This window comes from Lampetra planeri, chromosome 12 (assembly GCF_965212315.1).
Source record: "Lampetra planeri chromosome 12, kcLamPlan1.2.h2, whole genome shotgun sequence".
Taxonomy (NCBI): Eukaryota; Metazoa; Chordata; class Hyperoartia; order Petromyzontiformes; family Petromyzontidae; genus Lampetra; species Lampetra planeri.
The window spans coordinates 13,900,257-13,918,162 of NC_136118.1; the positions used below are offsets into that span (position 1 = coordinate 13,900,257).

The 17,906-nt window shown below is 47.4% G+C and overlaps 1 protein-coding gene across 2 annotated transcripts in view; it reads left to right on the forward strand.

Moving 5' to 3' along the window:
* Window positions 1-17,906, forward strand: part of LOC144721730 (dedicator of cytokinesis protein 1-like) — a 311,613-nt gene that overhangs the window by 265,808 nt on the left and 27,899 nt on the right. For both annotated transcript variants that reach the window (XM_078599607.1, XM_078599608.1), the window contains exons 33-36: window positions 11,442-11,590; window positions 15,607-15,692; window positions 15,844-16,000; window positions 16,779-16,819. In XM_078599607.1, the coding sequence (XP_078455733.1) occupies window positions 11,442-11,590; window positions 15,607-15,692; window positions 15,844-16,000; window positions 16,779-16,819 (433 nt within the window). The remainder of the gene's footprint in view (window positions 1-11,441; window positions 11,591-15,606; window positions 15,693-15,843; window positions 16,001-16,778; window positions 16,820-17,906) is intronic.

Below are 17,906 nucleotides of genomic sequence, written 5' to 3' on the forward strand. Positions count from 1 at the left end.
GTTGCCCTCTCGGTCACGAGAACCACCTGTCCAGATAACCGCAGTGCGCAGGAGTGGTTGAAAAAGCCACGCCGTTCGGAACAAAGCTCCGTGACCATAAACCTTCACTGGGCCCACTGAATTTCATCTCTCTGCTTTTTCTGAGTGGTTTATACGTAAGTCCATAAGTTCCTGCCTTGACAATTCACACGTATTTTTGCCCATCGCGTAATTGTAACTCGGTGTGGTGGCGCGGCGGCCAGCCATTACGTGAAGTGGTTCCGAGACTCCGGCATCAAAGACCAAACCAAAGTCATCAGTCGCAGATTCCCCTTGCAGAAAGCAAACACCACGGCATGAGATGAAGGGGTCATTACAGCCACTGCCGCCGCTGCTGCCACCACACCTCGCCGTCAGTGACATCCTTTTTGCCAGTTCCTAAAACTGTTACGGTCGACGCCTCACCTCCCAAGCTCTGTTCTCACACGACGCCTCACCTCCCAAGCTCTGTTCTCACAGTATCCCAACCTCTGGCTCAAGGTTTTCCCTTGAGTTGCTTCCTTCCCCGTGCCACTCCCATGCCGGTCGCTATTTACCTGCCCTTCACCCTGCGGCACATATCCCAAATGCATCACAACCTCCTGTTGATTTTATTACTGTTTACGGTGTGTTCCTGTTCTATTCTAACATACAAGGTGCGTCTAACATCCAATTACGAGCTACCCAGCTTTCTCCACATGCCCCTTTAATCAAAGTTCAGTCGGTTATTTTTTTTTAAGTCTACCTCTTTGACCCTGACAGCAACACAGGCATCACTTCTGCATCAAACATCTTTCTCGTTAACTCAAGTTAATCTCTCTAGTCTTCCAAATTGGTTTATATAGCCTATTAAAACTTGACTTGACAATGAGTTGACATTCTTCTCACAATGCCCCACGAGCTTAAAGCAACGTCTCCGAGAACGCCTCGGCTGCAAGTACCTGGGGCAGTACCAGCTTAACACAGACACACGCACTCAAAACATCGCTCAGACCCACACATGGGCAATGCTAAAGCCTCGACAGCGGCTTAAAGTGGTTTGCGTGGAGCCTTGAAGCAAGTTGTTGGCTCTTGGGATTTTTACATTTATTCATTTTCTCTTCCTTGTTTCAGTCACGGCCCCTTCTCCCTCTGATGTGTCTTCCACGTCTGTGTGTTTGGCTCACTTGGAATAGGCATCCTTTCCAAAAAACATGCATTTATATTTAATTGCGCTGAATATTACATGCTCGCCTTATTTATTATTGGCCGAGCACTACCTTGTCTGTATTTTTCTCTGCGTCCTTCTTATTCCTTACGGCCTGTCACCATCAAACATTTCCCGAAGGTGGCACACAATCAGAAGACCGCGCGTTCTCACGGAAAAAAAATATTGTATTCCGAGAGCAAATGGTTTTCAAAATTGAAAGAGAAAAAAACTAATTTTGTCAACGTTACCGCTTGTGTCTGCTCTGATTGTGTGCCCCGGTTCACAGACGGCTCTGGTCGGCTGCACTGCTAAGCAGTTATGGAAAACGCATTCACAGTGGTCTTGCCCTCCCCGTGACTTTTGTTTCCGTGTCGAGTTTTAATACGTGGGAGCGCGCCAAACACGGTAAAAAGTTTTAGCGGATAGCAACGTGCCCCCGCAACTGTTTAATTCTCTGAGCTTTGATCATTGCGTCGCTGCTTTTATTTTGCCGGTCGTTCATTCCCGGAATAATGGAAGAGGTCACTCCTTTCCCTCTGCTGGTCTTCGAGTCTAGAATAGCCATTATTGTACAGCTGCCTCGAATCTCTGGCCCTTCTCTGTTAAAGCTCTTGTTCTTAACTCATGCAATTGTTTGTTTCTCTCTGTTTTTACACTGCCTCTTTCCTACATCTTAATATTTGCATTGCAATATGTGGACTACTTTGTGACAATATTAATTTAGGAGCTTTCGTGACTGCAGGAATTATTCTTTGGTTCTTTTCGGTTAAGTCACGTCTAAAAATAAAATAATAAATTAAAATAACATATTACGACGTTTCGATTGCAACACAAGCAATCATCATCAGGCATAAAAGAAATAGCAACAAAAATCTAACTAGAAAACTATAGACAGACATACAAGCAGACAGACATCACAACGGCACACAGAGAGAGGAGTAAGCTGACAACGCGGCACGGGCACGCAAGCCTGAAAATTCGGAGACAGGCACACGAAAATTAAATAACCTAGTAAAATATCGAAATGTGATGTAATAAAACACAGAGAGTCGGTTAACACACAATTAACGCATAGCCTGGTTGATTACGTGTTTCAAAATTTGCTAAGTTAGAATTTTAAGTGTGAAAATTCCAAAGAGAGGACACAGGCAGAGAGAACAAATATCCAGAAAGCAAAAAGGATAAGCTTAAAACTTCCCCGTAGAAGTGGTTCAATCTTAATTTAGGAGCTTTCGTGACTGCAGGAATTAAATAATTCCTGCAGTCACGAAAGCTCCTAAATAATTCCTGCAGTCACGAAAGCTCCTAAATTAAGATTGAACCACTTCTACGGGGAAGTTTTAAGCTTATCCTTTTTGCTTTCTGGATATTTGTTCTCTCTGCCTGTGTCCTCTCTTTGGAATTTTCACACTTAAAATTCTAACTTAGCAAATTTTGAAACACGTAATCAACCAGGCTATGCGTTAATTGTGTGTTAACCGACTCTCTGTGTTGTATTACATCACATTTCGATATTTTACTAGGTTATTTAATTTTCGTGTGCCTGTCTCCTAATTTTCAAGCTTACGTACTAGAGTAGTACGTTGCGTACTATTCATTGATATGCTAATTCTCTCCGCCCTCTCCCTCTCTCCGTCCCCGCCCCCTCCTCTCTATATTTAAGGGACCGTCACAGAAACGACCCCTCTCTTTGTGCCGATTTGTGTCCTCTCTCTGTGTGCCGTTGTGATGTCTGTCTGCTTGTATGTCTGTCTATAGTTTTCTAGTTAGGTTTTTGTTGCTCACACTTAAAATCCTAACTTAGCAAATTTTGAAACACGTAATTAACCAGGCTATGCGTTAATTGTGTGTTAACCGACTCTCTGTGTTTTATTACATCACATTTCGATATTTTACTAGGTTATTTAATTTTCGTGTGCCTGTCTCCGAATTTTCAGGCTTGCGTGCCCGTGCCGCGTTGTCAGCTTACTCCTCTCTCTGTGTGCCGTTGTGATGTCTGTCTGCTTGTATGTCTGTCTATAGTTTTCTAGTTAGATTTTTGTTGCTATTTCTTTTATGCCTGATGATGATTGCTTGTGTTGCAATCGAAACGTCGTAATATGTTATTTTAATTTATTATTTTATTTTTAGACGTGACTTAACCGAAAAGAACCAAAGAATACTTTGTGACAGTGAACTCCACTTCCCATAAATACAGAACGTGTAACTGTAGTCCACTGTTGGTCCCAATAGTTGCAATTGCTTATCATGGCATGTACGTATCCGACAACCTCGTATGCCATTTAACACAATTATGAAATGGTTCAGAATGTTCTTAATGTTTCTAAATGTAATTCAGACGCTCACAAAGTCAGTGTCACCAATTTTAAACGAGCTTGGAGCTGTGCTGATCTTGTCTATCCATTGCACTTCCACTCTGTAAGTTCAGAAATGAAACTCGTAAGCTTTAATTCTAGATTTGAAGCTTTCGTAACTGCAAGGATTCATACTCTTAGTTTTTTCGGTAAAGTCACGTAGGTAAAAAATCAAATTAAATTAATAAAAATAAAATAATAAAAATCACGACGTTTCGGAGGCAACACAAGTCTCCGTCATCAGGTGGGACCGTCACAGCCAGATTTGCTGTATCTGGCTGTGACGGTCCCACCTGATGACGGAGACTTGTGTTGCCTCCGAAACGTCGTGATTTTTATTATTTTATTTTTTATTAATTTTAATTTCATTTTTTACCTACGTGACTTTACTGAAAAAACTAAGAGTATAAACTTGTAAGCGTCCGATTGTGTGTTGTGTGCTCTATCTGCAGCACCATCCATCTATCAACGTCCTTTGGCTTTGCTGCCTGGGTGGGCATTAATCATTCACAAGCGTAGGCCAATGTCACCGTGCTTTAAAACTTTTTTGTTTCACTGCCACCGCATAATTGTGATCCTCCAGCATGCTTCCTTTCTGTTTAAAAATGAGATAGATAATGAATCTCAGTGGCATGCCACCCAGTTCAATCAAAGTTGCTTAATGCTCACAGCGGTGAGCCCAATGCAGCTTTTGTAGCTCTCCTTTTCACTTTTTTAGACGACACTTGAAAAACGTTATCCAGGCTAGGATTGTGTTGCTGCCCTTCACAAATCCGAAGCGGCATTAATCATTGAGCGAATGGTGCCCCTTCTGGAAATTACCTTGATAAGATGGGAATGTTCTTTTGTGTTCAGACTGCACCCGTTCAGGTGAAGGGTTATCTCTGCCAATGCATGATGTATGTTCCCCTGCGAGATAATGTGCCTCCCGGCCCATGGATCCTAACACCGAGATGACTTTTTGCTCATCAATATTGCGAGACCACATTTAATTATGCCAAGCCGCACGTGGACAACATAAGAACATTTCCAACATTTTTATTTCCGCACACACACACACATATATACACATACACACAGTAAAACCCCTTCTTATCTTACTCCCTCTGAGTTGTGTGTTCCTCTTGCCCATGCACTTTACTATTATACGCGTGCTAAATTCCTCCCGTTATCGAGCCTTTGCATGGAAAATATGTGACCCAGAAAGAGCAGACAGCTCATTGTATCACGTGAGCCTTTGCATGATTCAGAGTTTGGTTTGGACAGAAATTCTACATTCACGGGGGGAGGGGGGGACACTCAAAATGTAGCACCACAGGAACCAACTTGCTAGACTGCCATCTCCTGGACACACAACGACCTCTGTGATCCCCAACCCTGAACCTCTAAAGCGCCGGGGTCACAGGCGCGTGCCGTCACCCTCAAACCCTACAATAGAGATCTACAACCGACTATCCACCATGGTGTCAACCACAGGCACTGCTCAACTCTGGTAGGTGAGCGTTTTGCACACAGTACGATCAAAATGTGACCCATTAATTACAAGTCACTGGATTACAGGCATTTAACTCAGTACTGTTGCCAGAGAGACCTTTGAGACGTTTCACCAAATCCCCCCCCCCCTCCAATCTGCTCACTGGACCGAGTCGGAGTTGTCACCTTCATTGCCAGGGTGAGACGTCTTAACGGCAGCCTTTTTCTTCACAGGGGGACCAATATGGGTAATGGGGGAAGAGGGAACAATGGGTTGCTGCTGTTAACAAACAACGCGTGTTCAATGGTGGAGAGCAGCAATTAAAGATCTTTCTTGGCAACAGCAGCGTGACGGACTGCATGGCCACCACGACCGATGTACAAGCTGGCTGACGCTGTGACTGATCTCTCGACTCGCAATCAGAATGTCACGGGGATCACGCCCCAGTTGTGGTCGGCTCAGCCGATCATTTCTCCAAGGTCGATCAAATTGGCACCACTTTGCAGGAAGTCATCACTGGTGATTCCGCGCAAAGACCGGCACTGTCACCACCCGTTGGAATGTGCATTTGCACGACTGCCTCTGGGCCACCAGGCAATGCCGCTTTGAGTAGATGTACAATTTGACTTGAATTGCGAGCCAAAGTTCAGCCTCTTAAGTGTTTTAAAGGCCTCTAAATCCCATATTATTGTCAAGCGGCTTTCCAAAGGGCCAGGCAGAAGTAGCACGGAGGGCCTCGGCATGCCGTGCCTGGCAATCCATAGCAGTGTCCCCTCATCCGATTTCTCTAGGGCCCAAACCTTTGCGTAAGGGATATGTATGACTTGAGAAGATCAATACATCAAGCGCACATGTTAACAGCCCCTGGCTGTGTAATGCATGGGCCTGCGAATGACCTTTGCGCAAACCCAAATTGCTTTTCTGTTTTTGCCTTGCGCTTTTTTTCTCGACGGCGACACCGTCCCTGCTTTTAGGAGGCACTCAGAGGGACCGTAAGCGAGTAATCGCTCCTTGAATGTATTAAGATCGAGTAAAGGAGGCGCGAAAGCGATCGTGGGAGACCGGGGGGGTGTGGGGGAGACGAGTGAAAAGCTGTGTTTGCCGTTACAAATGCGTTTGAGGGGACGGACACATTTTTAGAATCCCACTCTCGCCTGCCAGCTATTTTTTTTCATCTTTCAATTTTAATAAACTTCTTGTGTGCGATCGGCGTAGGCGCAGACATGCATTTAGCGCAACAAACTGCAATGCGGTCATATTTTTGTTGCCAAATGTCAATCGAAATTGTCTTTGTGTCAGCATGTGAATTGGCACTCTTGTGTTTGATTAGCTGGGATGGAAACAAAACTCTTGGTCTCTTGAAACTCAATCCAAAGCCTGCAAAAAGAGTGGCTTTGTGTTGCTAGAGCTTAATTAGTATTTACAACATCTAGCCCAGTGGCACTTCCGTGAGAGCAATTGATCTGCAATCAACTTTGCCTGCTCAAATCTCCATTAGCGGTTGACCCAGCCCATTGGCCCTCTGGATTCATAAAATGAGCACCGCTTAGTTAAAAGTCCATTGTGGTTCTCCTTGGGAGAGACTTGACCTCCGTCGCAGCATTGTGGAATGACACAGTTTACTCGACGCGTGTCACTGTCGGTGAAAACGAATCTATGCTTGTTTAATGAGACAGACTTTTGACTTGAGGCAACCACAGCACTATAATTTCCACCCCGAGTATGATTATGACCTTATTTTCCCCAAAGCAAGTTGACACCGTCACCGCGGCAGGTCATTGCCTTGCTGCCCCTTCCACTCCCCACTAATCGCCCAGTCTTTGATCACACCGCTTGCACGGGCGTCGACCTGTCTCCATGGAACGCTCGCCGCCCGTCTCCTCAATCATAGACTTGGCTGTCAGGTTTTTAAAGTTCAACCCCGCAGTCATTACTTTCCCCGTCACAGCTCCTATGACCGATCTCTTCCCTCGCGCTTATGTTTTGTAAACAATGCGTAGCGGGTGCGTGTGTGCATGGATGATCGTGTCGTGGTGTGCGCACGGATGGCTCGCACAAATGCTTATCATTTGCAGTTGCTGAGGCAACCCTAAAGGCTTGGAATGCAAAGCAGCCAGCAACGTGAAAATGCGAGTCATAGCGCAACAGATCCGAACAAACACACCGATTGAGCAAGGTGTCTAGAGCTTGGGGGGGAAAAAACATTGATCAATATGAGGAATCAAAGGTGTAACGCAAACGTTCTGTCCCGTTATACGTGGCCGTCTAACACGTCGCCGATGGGAAGAAACAATCGAGTGAAACAACTCCCTGAGGTTAGAGGCGGTATTAAGGCACGATGCTCGTGGGAGCAGCGACCGTGGTAGTCGAAGCAATAACAGAAGGGCGAGGCAACAGCCAACGATGGCGAGAGAGTGGCGAGAGTGTTCCAGTGGTGTTTAGCACGGACTGCGCTGTGATCCAATCAACCCAAGATTCATTCCTGGCCCAGCACACCCCAGTGGCAAGCCAAATATGACTTCCAGACTCACCGGGCTCCACTCAGCCTCCTTGAGTACCTGGTGGTCAGTGCCAAGGTTGCCAAGGTGGCGTTTTCTCTTGTCCGCTGCTCCACCACGCAGCGTCGCGGCTTCGTTGGGCACTTGCTCGCAACGCTTCCCCCCCTACAATCTGTAGCGATTAGCTGAGAGTGGTTGTCTTTTACGGACAGACTGGCTGCTATTATATAGTGTCTTCCATCCCCTTCAGGTACTCAATGGGTGAAAGTAGAGGTGCCGCAGTGGTCAGCGTCCCGCGCTATTGAACCCGGCCACCTGAGTTGAGTTCCCAGCCGCAGCGAACATTTGTGGCGAAGTGGTATTGGAACTGGTTCTAAGCCTTTCCTCTTCACCAAACGGCAATGACTGGCATCAGTTGCCGGATTATCCTATCCTACAAATGCTACGAGCCACGCACTTTAAAGGGCCCCGCGCTAAATTATTTCAAGCTGTCAATTCCGGTTCAGTGATTCTGCACTTGCTCTATTACTATAGTACTATACTGCTTTCAACTTTTATGAACGACTGGGTGTTTAAGGTTATCAATTTGTCGTATTATCCGGCTGTATAGCAAAATGAAAAAAATACAATTACTTTACTATGCAAGTAAAAAAATGTGTGTTAATATTTACGTGTTTTTTTTTTATTTAGGGCCCCTTCATAAAATGTGCTACAGGCCCCGCACTAGCTTAATCTGGCGCTGACTAACATGGTGAAGTTGGGTCAAATAACTCACATGGCCATCATCGCGTGGATTGGCAGAGCCGTAAAAAAAATATTCTATTTCCGTAACTACGGAAAACATTCCCAATTAGGATAACAGAAAATTACTCCACTCTTACAGATGAATGAAATAGAATACTGGGGATGCGCTCCCAATATTTGAATGAATACGAAAATGAAGGCCTGCGTATGAACAGTTTGAAGGATGAAAATAAATTACGTGTATGGGATTGATCAAAAGACCAGAAATGACATCGCTACTGTGACATCACTTCCACGCCTTTCCCACTAAAAGTGGTATCACGTGCCATGGGTCACGTCACTCGTGTTAGCAATCATAGACTTGTTTTTGTTATTCGTGCATAATGTAAATATCTGGAAATCTGAAATATCCCAAATTGTGTTTGTAAATCTGAAAATGGATTTTATTCATTCATAATATATATTATTATTTTGTAGTAACTAAATTTTTTTTTCTTTCTATTTACGGGACTTTACCGAAAGAACCATAGAACATAGAATATATATTATTGCTGTTTACTGCATAATTAAATATTTTTCAACTTTAGGAGCTGTAAATATTTGTCTTCAGTAGGATGCATTTTCTTTTCAAGAAGCACCTATTTATTTGATGTTTTGAGTAAAACATCAAATAAAAACACGGCGAATGTTCTAAAGGTCAATAACCTTGGTCACACAAAGGAGACGTTGTTGTTGTCGTCGTCGTTTTAACGTTGGTGGCTGCACTGTGTGGGGCCGTGCTGAGCGCTGCCAGCGCCAGCGTGAGTGTTCATTGTTTCTGGCGCCGTGCCCGACACACGGACGTGCCCCGCGGGCAGCCTCCTGCCGGAATGACCCATCGCGTCTCCACCTCAATTCCATGCATCCCCTGCATGGTGTAACGTGCACTCTGAAGCCGAGGTTGGGGCGGGGGGTGGCGGATGATCGGGGGTTGGGGGGGCGGTGTAAATAAAACATGAGCGGTGCACAGCCAGTGCCTCGCCACGCAAGGCACGCGCCGCTGTGCATTAATTGGCAGATGAGGGCTTGTGATGACATAGCGGGGCATCTGCACGCTTAGATATACCCGTGTGTGACACACGGGTAGTGCGTTCGACCAGTTTCTTTAAACGCTGAACGCTGGCACTACCAATAATCACATCCCTCATGGATTCAGGAAGCCCCTACATTCCACGTTGGCTTCCAGAATCGAAAATACCGGCAACCCAGATGGACATAGGGGCTGCCCGAATAAAGTCATGGAAATGTGGCATGAGAGTCTTGGGAATTCAGAGACTCCGGCCACAAGGCCCTGGGGGCATTACTGCGACATCTGGCGGCCGCCGACCCCACAAAGGCCCAGCAAGGAAAGATGTCTGAGAACTGTCGCTGCACACATGCAGACATCAAACAAACCCATCAAGCAAGGTGCACAGGACGGGAGGTCCAGAAAGAATAATGCAGGAACCTCCAGCAGTGCCCAGCGTCATCCCACATAACATGTGCCCGATATACATTGGAGGAGATTATCGTGGCAATATTATCCATAATAATGCCTATGTGTCAAACGTGGCAATATTGTCCACCGAGTACCATACAACTGCCGGGATGGACGGAATTTACTGAGAGCTCCTCGAAACCCTGGGAACACAAGCGAGACGGCCGCGGAGGGATCCCAGCACAGAACCTCAGCACGTGGACGCAGGCAAGAGTCATCGCCCTCCTGCTGCAGCAAGCAACGTGCCAGAGGGCCCCACCAGCTCTCGTCCAGTCTCTCGCCTCTTCGTCGCAAAGGAAGCGTTGAGATTCATCATCGGTGTTTGTGTGAGATCTAGACAATTATGGCAATTTCAGAGTCATAATTAAAGCATTTCTGCTCACGTGTGCAGTGTGGCAGTGCGCTCGTCTCTGCAGACATCAGTCAGTGGTGAAAATTCTATGTTTCCATGGTAGGGGTCGGTCAATCTCCCCATAGGTTTCCCACTGTCGAATTTTCACAAAGAAGTGTAAATGTATGTATCCCCCGGAGGCAAGTGAGGCTGAGTCACTCCTCAATCAGGATTTAAACCTGTAGAATTTTTACTGTGAGGCGAGTGCTCTGACGGTTAGTTAGGAAGGACATTTGTTAGCTTTTTTTAATGAGTTTTTGGGATTTGGTTTATGAGATCATCGTACATATCTTCCACGTTGTGTTGCTAGATTTTTCATGTTTAATAGTAGGTGGCAAACTTTGGTCATTTTCTGGAGACAATGTCCGATTCAACTCGGCCCAGTGGCAGCGTGCGCTGCACTGGGCTGCTTGGTCACCGGCATTTACAGTCAGCCCACGCTTACACAAATCCCCCAGCGTGGAACATTAGCACTGACCTCATTACTTGGATGGCCAGCTGTGTTGCAAAGGGAACGTAAGCATTTTTCATGTTGGGCACTGCATGTCCACCCGCACCGCCAATCGGTCGCATTTTAATGGAGCAAATATTAAAATTGATTAAAGTGTCTTTTTTCGCATCCAGAGGTGGCCGAGTGGCTCTGGGGGCTCCCCATGGCCACGTCGGAGCTGCTGAGCCAGCGTCGCCGAGACTCTCCGGGTTCAAATCCACGTTTCAACCACCCAAGACCGAGCCGGGTCTCGGTAGTAGGGAAATTGCTGGTCTCAGATGCACTTCTGCGGCCGGCTGGAACGCTCTTCCTTCCGATATTAGGAAGCATGCTGGAGCTATGCGCTTTTAAATCATCTAGATTGAAAATAATTTCTACATAACTGCTTTTTGTGTTTGGTTTGTTGTCCTTCCCCCGTAACTCCGATTAGCACGGTTGGCTACGTACAATGCGAAATAAGTTCAACGTCCATATAATAGGTTATTACTGCACACGCCACGCACAACTAAAACATTGATCGTTCAGTTTTTAGGGACTGCTCTTTTTAAATTCCACATTCCTTTGGAAGAGGCCAGTCTTTCCTCAGGACAACCGCTGTCAGACCTCCCAAAGAGCGGTTCTCATTTTATTTGAAACCGGAAACATGGTTAGCCGAGTCGGCCCCCAGCTTGCACTTGAGCTTAGCAAAACAACCTTCTGATTACGGTTGCAGTGCATCTGCTGTATCCCTAGTCACGTGTGTGGTGCACGCGTGCCCCTCCGCACAGGGCCCCACAAGATCCGCTTCATCCCCGAGATGGTGGGACCCATCCTGGAGATGACTCTCATCCCTGAGACCGAGCTACGCAAGGCGACCATCCCCATCTTCTTCGACATGATGCAGTGCGAGTACCACTTCAACGGCTCCTTCAAGAAGGTTCGCGCCAACCGGCCCACAGCATCGTTACACAAAGCGCGTTTCGGTACACCGTTGGCATAGGTATGCGCACGGTGAAAGTGCAGGTGTAATCCGGGCGGGTGGTGACGCACGGGTCTGTAGTCCCGCGCTGTGGCGGCGAGGGTTGGTGGATCACCGCATGAATGTTGTGAAACTCCCTGTCCGTGGGTGTCGAGGAAAAGCCGTACCAGAGATCGGCAGGAGAAGGCGGTACAGCAAAAATGTGGACTCCACCCGTTCTGTCTGTTTGGGATAGAGTGTTTCCCCCTCACCCGTGTGGGTTTTCTCCGGATGCACCGGTTTCTTCTGGCATGTAAACATACAATAATTGACCGATAACACCTTAACATATAGAGGACTGCAGTACTTGGGCAATTTTTGGCACCATTTCATCGCGTGGCTGCCTTCTCGCTTGTCTGTGGTTCCTCACGCCTCTATGACAGTGAGCGGACACTGTGCGCATTACAAGTGGATATTAGAAGTGTTTTAGGTGTGCCATCATCATCGTCATCAGCCACGATTAATCCTCTGATGATTGAAGCCCTTCCCAAGTCGTCGCCACCCCGTGCGCTCCTGCAATGTCGCAATCCATTTAGCGGAGCGCACACGAGCTGATTTTATCCTCTCGGGCACCTTTGCTCGTGACGACAGTGACAAAGATCCGAGCCGTGTAATTATTTACGTGTTAGATGACATGCATTTGGACCAAAGAGTAAACCACTGTAGTTTGTGCTCCTTCAGCGGAGGAGGAACAGCAGCAAAACTGCACAAAATTTATCCTGAAGCCCTCTCTCGTCATGGCGAGCAGATCTCGGCATTGCCATTTTGCTCCTGGACATATTGCAATGCGCGTAAATAGAATAGGAGATTAAAATATAGAAAATGGATTCTTGAATTCATCTGTGTGGAGCTTTTGGTTGTTGGAACGTTGAATTCGTGGGGTTTTTCCTTTCAGTTTTTGTGGTTTTCTCTGATATATCAAAAACTCAAACTTGACGGTGACACTTTTTCAGAAAAATACAGAATAATATGACATCATACCCCCCCTAGCTTTACTAACATGAGTAATGCTTTGTGGGACGTTGCGAGCAGCTACTTTTAACTTTCCCCAGCCACTGACCCCATCCACTGACCCCAACCTCTGACTCCAACCTCTGACCCCAACCACTGACCCCAATCACCACTGACCCCAGCCATTGATCCCAGCCACTGACCCCAACCACTGACTCCAACCACTGACCCCAACCACTGACCCCAACCACTGACCCCAACCACTGCCCCCATCCTCTGACCCCAGCCTCTGACCCCAACCACTGACCCCAGTCTCTGACCCCAGCCACTGACCCCAGTCTCTGACCCCAGTCTCTGACCCCAACCACTGACCCCAGCCACTGACCCCAGCCACTGACCCCAGCCACTGACCCCAGTCTCTGACCCCAACCACTGACCCCAGTCACTGACCCCAGACACTGACCTCAGCCACTGACCCCAACCACTGACCTCAGCCACTGACCCCAGCCACTGGCCGAGGGCGGTGGGTGGAGATGAGATCCCTGGTGTATAGGATGTGTTGTATTCACACTCTCCATTCCCCAGCCCCTCCACGGCTTCATTTCTCATTTAGTGCGATTTTATAATGGCTGGCGAAATTAGAGTGGCTTATGAACCTCTGCCATAATCTGTAAAGGCTTTGCCATTCAATTATGGATGAAAAATAATAAAGTGAGAGCGTATTTATTTCTCGAATAAGCCCTGCCCATGCCACCACGTTTCAAAACGAATTCTACAAAGAGAACTGACGGTGTTCACTTAGATCCACCACTCGGGCCCAGTGCCAAGGGGAGGCGGGGGGGGCCCTGTTTGTCAAGGGGCGTCACGGTAGCAAGATGTTAACTGTCTCGCCCGGTATGGAGGAGGTTGTGGGTTCGGGAGTTGGCATGTTGTCTCTCTCCATGGTCGTGTGGCGTTTTTTCTGGGCTTTTCCCTCCACATTTAGAAACACGCATTTAGAGTATTTGGCTGTTATATACATTTCCACGCGATAAGCCACTTTGTTGAGTTATCCTTTGTGACCAGATCGTTTCTGAAAAAGAGATATGCAGCTCGGTGTGGTTAAAATAAAATACAGTTATACTTTATAGTTTAGTTTGATCAGGGATGGTATCCCCACCTCCTTCAGCAGGATCATTACGGCCGGCGGGGACGTGCCATTAAACCCAGGGAACGTAGTAGCCTCTGCTCCTCATTTGCTCTTTGTTTGCTTTTGTTGGTGAATTTTTTTTTGTTCTCTTGTCAGCAAATTGCACGCACGATGCACGGGTTTTAAATATAGCAATAAAAGTACACAAACCTGTAATGCCAGGCCCATCAATCAGAGTGGCTTCATTTAACCGCATGTCTTGGCAGACGCCGCGCTGGTTGGGAAATGTGAAGCATTGTGCCTTCGAAAATTGTAACATTTCCATTTTTACACTTTAATGTAATAATCAGTTTGTTTGGGTGGGTGGATGTGTGGCGAAGCACCTGCCTCCGCAATTTGAAGGTTGCATTTCAAATCTCGGCAAAGAGGTCGACTCAGCCCATCACTGTTGACCTCCCCTTTGCAGGACATTAACAGTACGAACACTTGGCCCTTCCATAGGAATATAACATTAATGTCCCTGGCTCCGCACCAAAACATATAAGCAGTGGCCAAAGCTCACTTAAACAGAATGAACACGTGAACGTTTTTACTTTCGCGATATAATCCACACTGAGAGGATTTATTTTCAAGAGCGTCCTAAATTGCAATGTTTTGCCGATTCGTTGTTTTAGGGATTTTTTTTTTTGCATGTGGAAAAAAAAATGCAATTGCAAAGACAATCCTTTGATATTACTTTTTTGGCAGGAGACCCTCCGTCAAAAGCATCATCGGCATCATTCAAGACTTAACTAGGTTGAGATAAATGACACTGGCACCAATCAAAGTTTATTGTACGTGTTGCAATTCGTGCCTTGACTCCTAAATTTCACATTTAAACTCAAGCTTCTTCCACCGAGCCCAAGAGCACATTTGTCCGTGAGCTGCATGTGGCTTCGTGGCGACCGAGTGGCTTAGCGGTTCGTGGGTAAGAACACAGTTTGTCCAGCGTCAGTGCCGTGAAACGGCAGCAACCCTTCCTGAGTCTACCAAGGCTCCAATACTCACCCTTGTGATGCCAATGAATACAGCAACTACAAATTATCATTGGTCTCATTGTGGAGTGTACACACACATTTCTAACAAAATGAACAGATGATATGCCTCCTTTATATATATGTCCATCTGTCTATCCACATAAAATATGAAGGTATTTATTTATACAACGCATCGGCCCGCACGGCCGTCTGGAAATGCATAATTTCAGGAGCAGTAATTCGATACAAGCAACGCTCTGCATCTGTGTCGCTATATACAGTGTCTCATCAGCGGAGTAAGAGCGGAGCTTCATTTCATTGACCCCACAAGGATGATGGCATGAGTTGGCCTCCGACCAGAATTTGAACTCGCAATGCCGCTCGTGCCTGTCGTCTCAAACGGACCAGTCGTCCACAGACCGGATGTGTTCATGGTCATCCGTAGCGGGGGGATGGAATGGTGGCAGTCATCATCCAAAGCCAGGGTTGTGGTGGGTGGGCGTTGCCTCGACCTTGACCCTTTGTTAGGCGATCAAGGCCAGGTGGGTTGACGGTATCAATTGAAGCTTCGTCACTCGTAAAGCTAACATAAAATGTCCTTACTGATCGAGCCTTTTCGAACGCCTTTTGAAGTCCTAAGCAACTCGCTAGCAACTCGCAATACCTTGTCATCAGATTTAGCTTTGTTGAGTCAACTTGCTTGGAAAAATATCATTGTATGTGTGTGTGTGTGCCCGATGATCATGTCTCAGCCGATCTCCTACCTCATCTATTTCACAACTGCTCACGCCTGTGATTTGGGTCCCCTTTGACATTTGTGGCCCTGTCCGTATGCACAGTTTGAGAATGAGATCATCACGAAGCTGGACCACGAGGTGGAAGGAGGCAAGGGTGACGAGCAGTACAAGGTCCTGTTCGAGAAAATGTGAGTTATTGCACGATACCGGTGAACATCGGAGCATAGGTGCAGCATGTGACCAGCAGAGGTAGTGGAGCTGTAGGGTGTGACACACCAAAGGGTCGCTGATCACTGTGACCCCCCCCCCCCGCGTGCCGTCGCCTCTCCGCCGCCGCAGCCTCCTCGACAGCTGCCGCCGGCACAAGTACCTGGCGAAGCCGGGCGAGAGCTTCGTCATCGTGGTGAAGCGGCTGCTGGAGCGGCTGCTGGACTACCGCATGATCATGCACGACGAGAACATGGACAACCGCATGAGCTGCACCGTCAACCTGCTGGTGGGTGGACGACGTGCCGTGCTCACCACTCGCCCCTCTCCACCACCACCACCACCACCACCACGCAGGCCCGGATTTTATTTCTCTCTCTTTGTCTCTCTCCCCCCGAGGCTGCCCTGCTACCACGGAGTCGTAATTCTCACATGCGCAGCACTGGGGACGCGAAATGTGCCGGTTAATATCCACCGTCGAGTTCAGGGCACATGCAATCGAAATGCCTGTTGTAATGATCGAGGTGTTTTTTCTCTCTCTGTGCTGTTCGTGTTCAATGTCATGGGTTTCACGTCACCTCCCCCAAAGGGAACCGTTGGCTGCTCCGTCCACCGCAGCGTTAGGGAAAGAAAAATAAATAAGCAACAACAGGAATCTGTTTGTGAACTGAATCCCACTCCCTGAACGGTGACAGTTTGTCGAATGGCCACGTGAAGAGACGGGTGGGTGGTGGATTGTTACACTGCTCCAGTTACATTGGAGAAATGTACCTCTAAACGTATTGTCAAGGCGTATTCAGGCAGTCTTGTATTAGGATGCAAGACATGTTCAAGAGGGGAGATAATCAAGGCAGAAACTTGTGTGTGTGCCAATCAATCAATCTTCATTTTACGTGCCAATGTCGCCCTCAATAAAGTAGGCATCTGTGCACATTACAATGGAATGGTAACGGTACAGGGTCATACAGCAACAGGACGTATGACGCAAACAAGATAACAACTCTGAAGCCTTCAATCACATTGCAAAGAATGATGTTTGACGGGTGTCCTGCGTTTGTCTTGTCCAGAATTTCTACAAGGAAATCGAGCGGGAAGAGATCTACATACGGTGAGCACAACGAGCCACCGTGCCTGGCACCAAAACTCATGAGCTCTCGGTGTTCTGATTGTGAGTTGCGTGGTCTGAACACAGCGCCTGCCCGACTGCACAGTGCCTAAGAACCGCACACGACAAACCGTTGATGTGTTCCACACTTGACTGCACGTGCAACAATTGGCCGTTGTGTCCCCACGTGTCCTCGTCTCACCAAGTCATCAGCCACTTTGCTCTCACAAACGTTGGAGCAATGCTCAATTCAAATTCGGATCCTGAGCGAAAGGGTAGTCTCAACAAATGTTACTCATTTTAGCAACCATTGGTGAGATCATGTTGATGATTATTGCCTGAGTTTACTCTGACCAGGATTTTTAACTCCTGCCTTGTAATAAATGAGCCAGGGGAGTTCCTGTGGCTGGGGCATCTTCCCGTTCCTCCAGCATCATCACAAAACCACCACTTTCAAAGAAGTCATCGGCGTGCCCAACAATACTTGGAAGAGCAATCGTCATGCAGTTATTGTCGAAAACAAATTCCTTCTGGAGAAACAAAAATTCTCCATGAATAGGTATCCTCTTCAAATTCCTCCTCCTGCCCCTCTCCTCCCCTCCCCTCCCTCCTCCCCTACCACGATTCCCAAACCTAGGCCCTGCCACGGGTGTGACATTTAATTTGAAACACTCTGCGCATTGCCACATATAAAAACACACAATAAAAAGATACGACTGATCTGCTGCCACACGCTTAGGATTTCTGCATAAATCCAGCGGCCGGCGTTAAATTACTTTGCGGCGGCACGGCCGTGCATTTCCGACGCAGCGCGTGCGTCGAGCCCGCACTGTTTCTACGGAGAAATTGCGTTGATTTATTTGACGTCGCTCGCAATTTACGCTCCGACGCCTCCCCGAAGCCCGGACCGCGCGCGCCCTCAGCCTCGCGGACACACCTGGCTGGCTCGGGGCGGCGGCAGCGCCGCCGTCGTCGTCGTAAATCAGAGATCCCGTGGCTGCTGTGCCTCGGGCATGGAGGCCTCTAGTGTTGAGCCACGCCCTGAGTTTGACCCCCAAGAGGTCGACGAGAACGTACTTCATTCCCACAC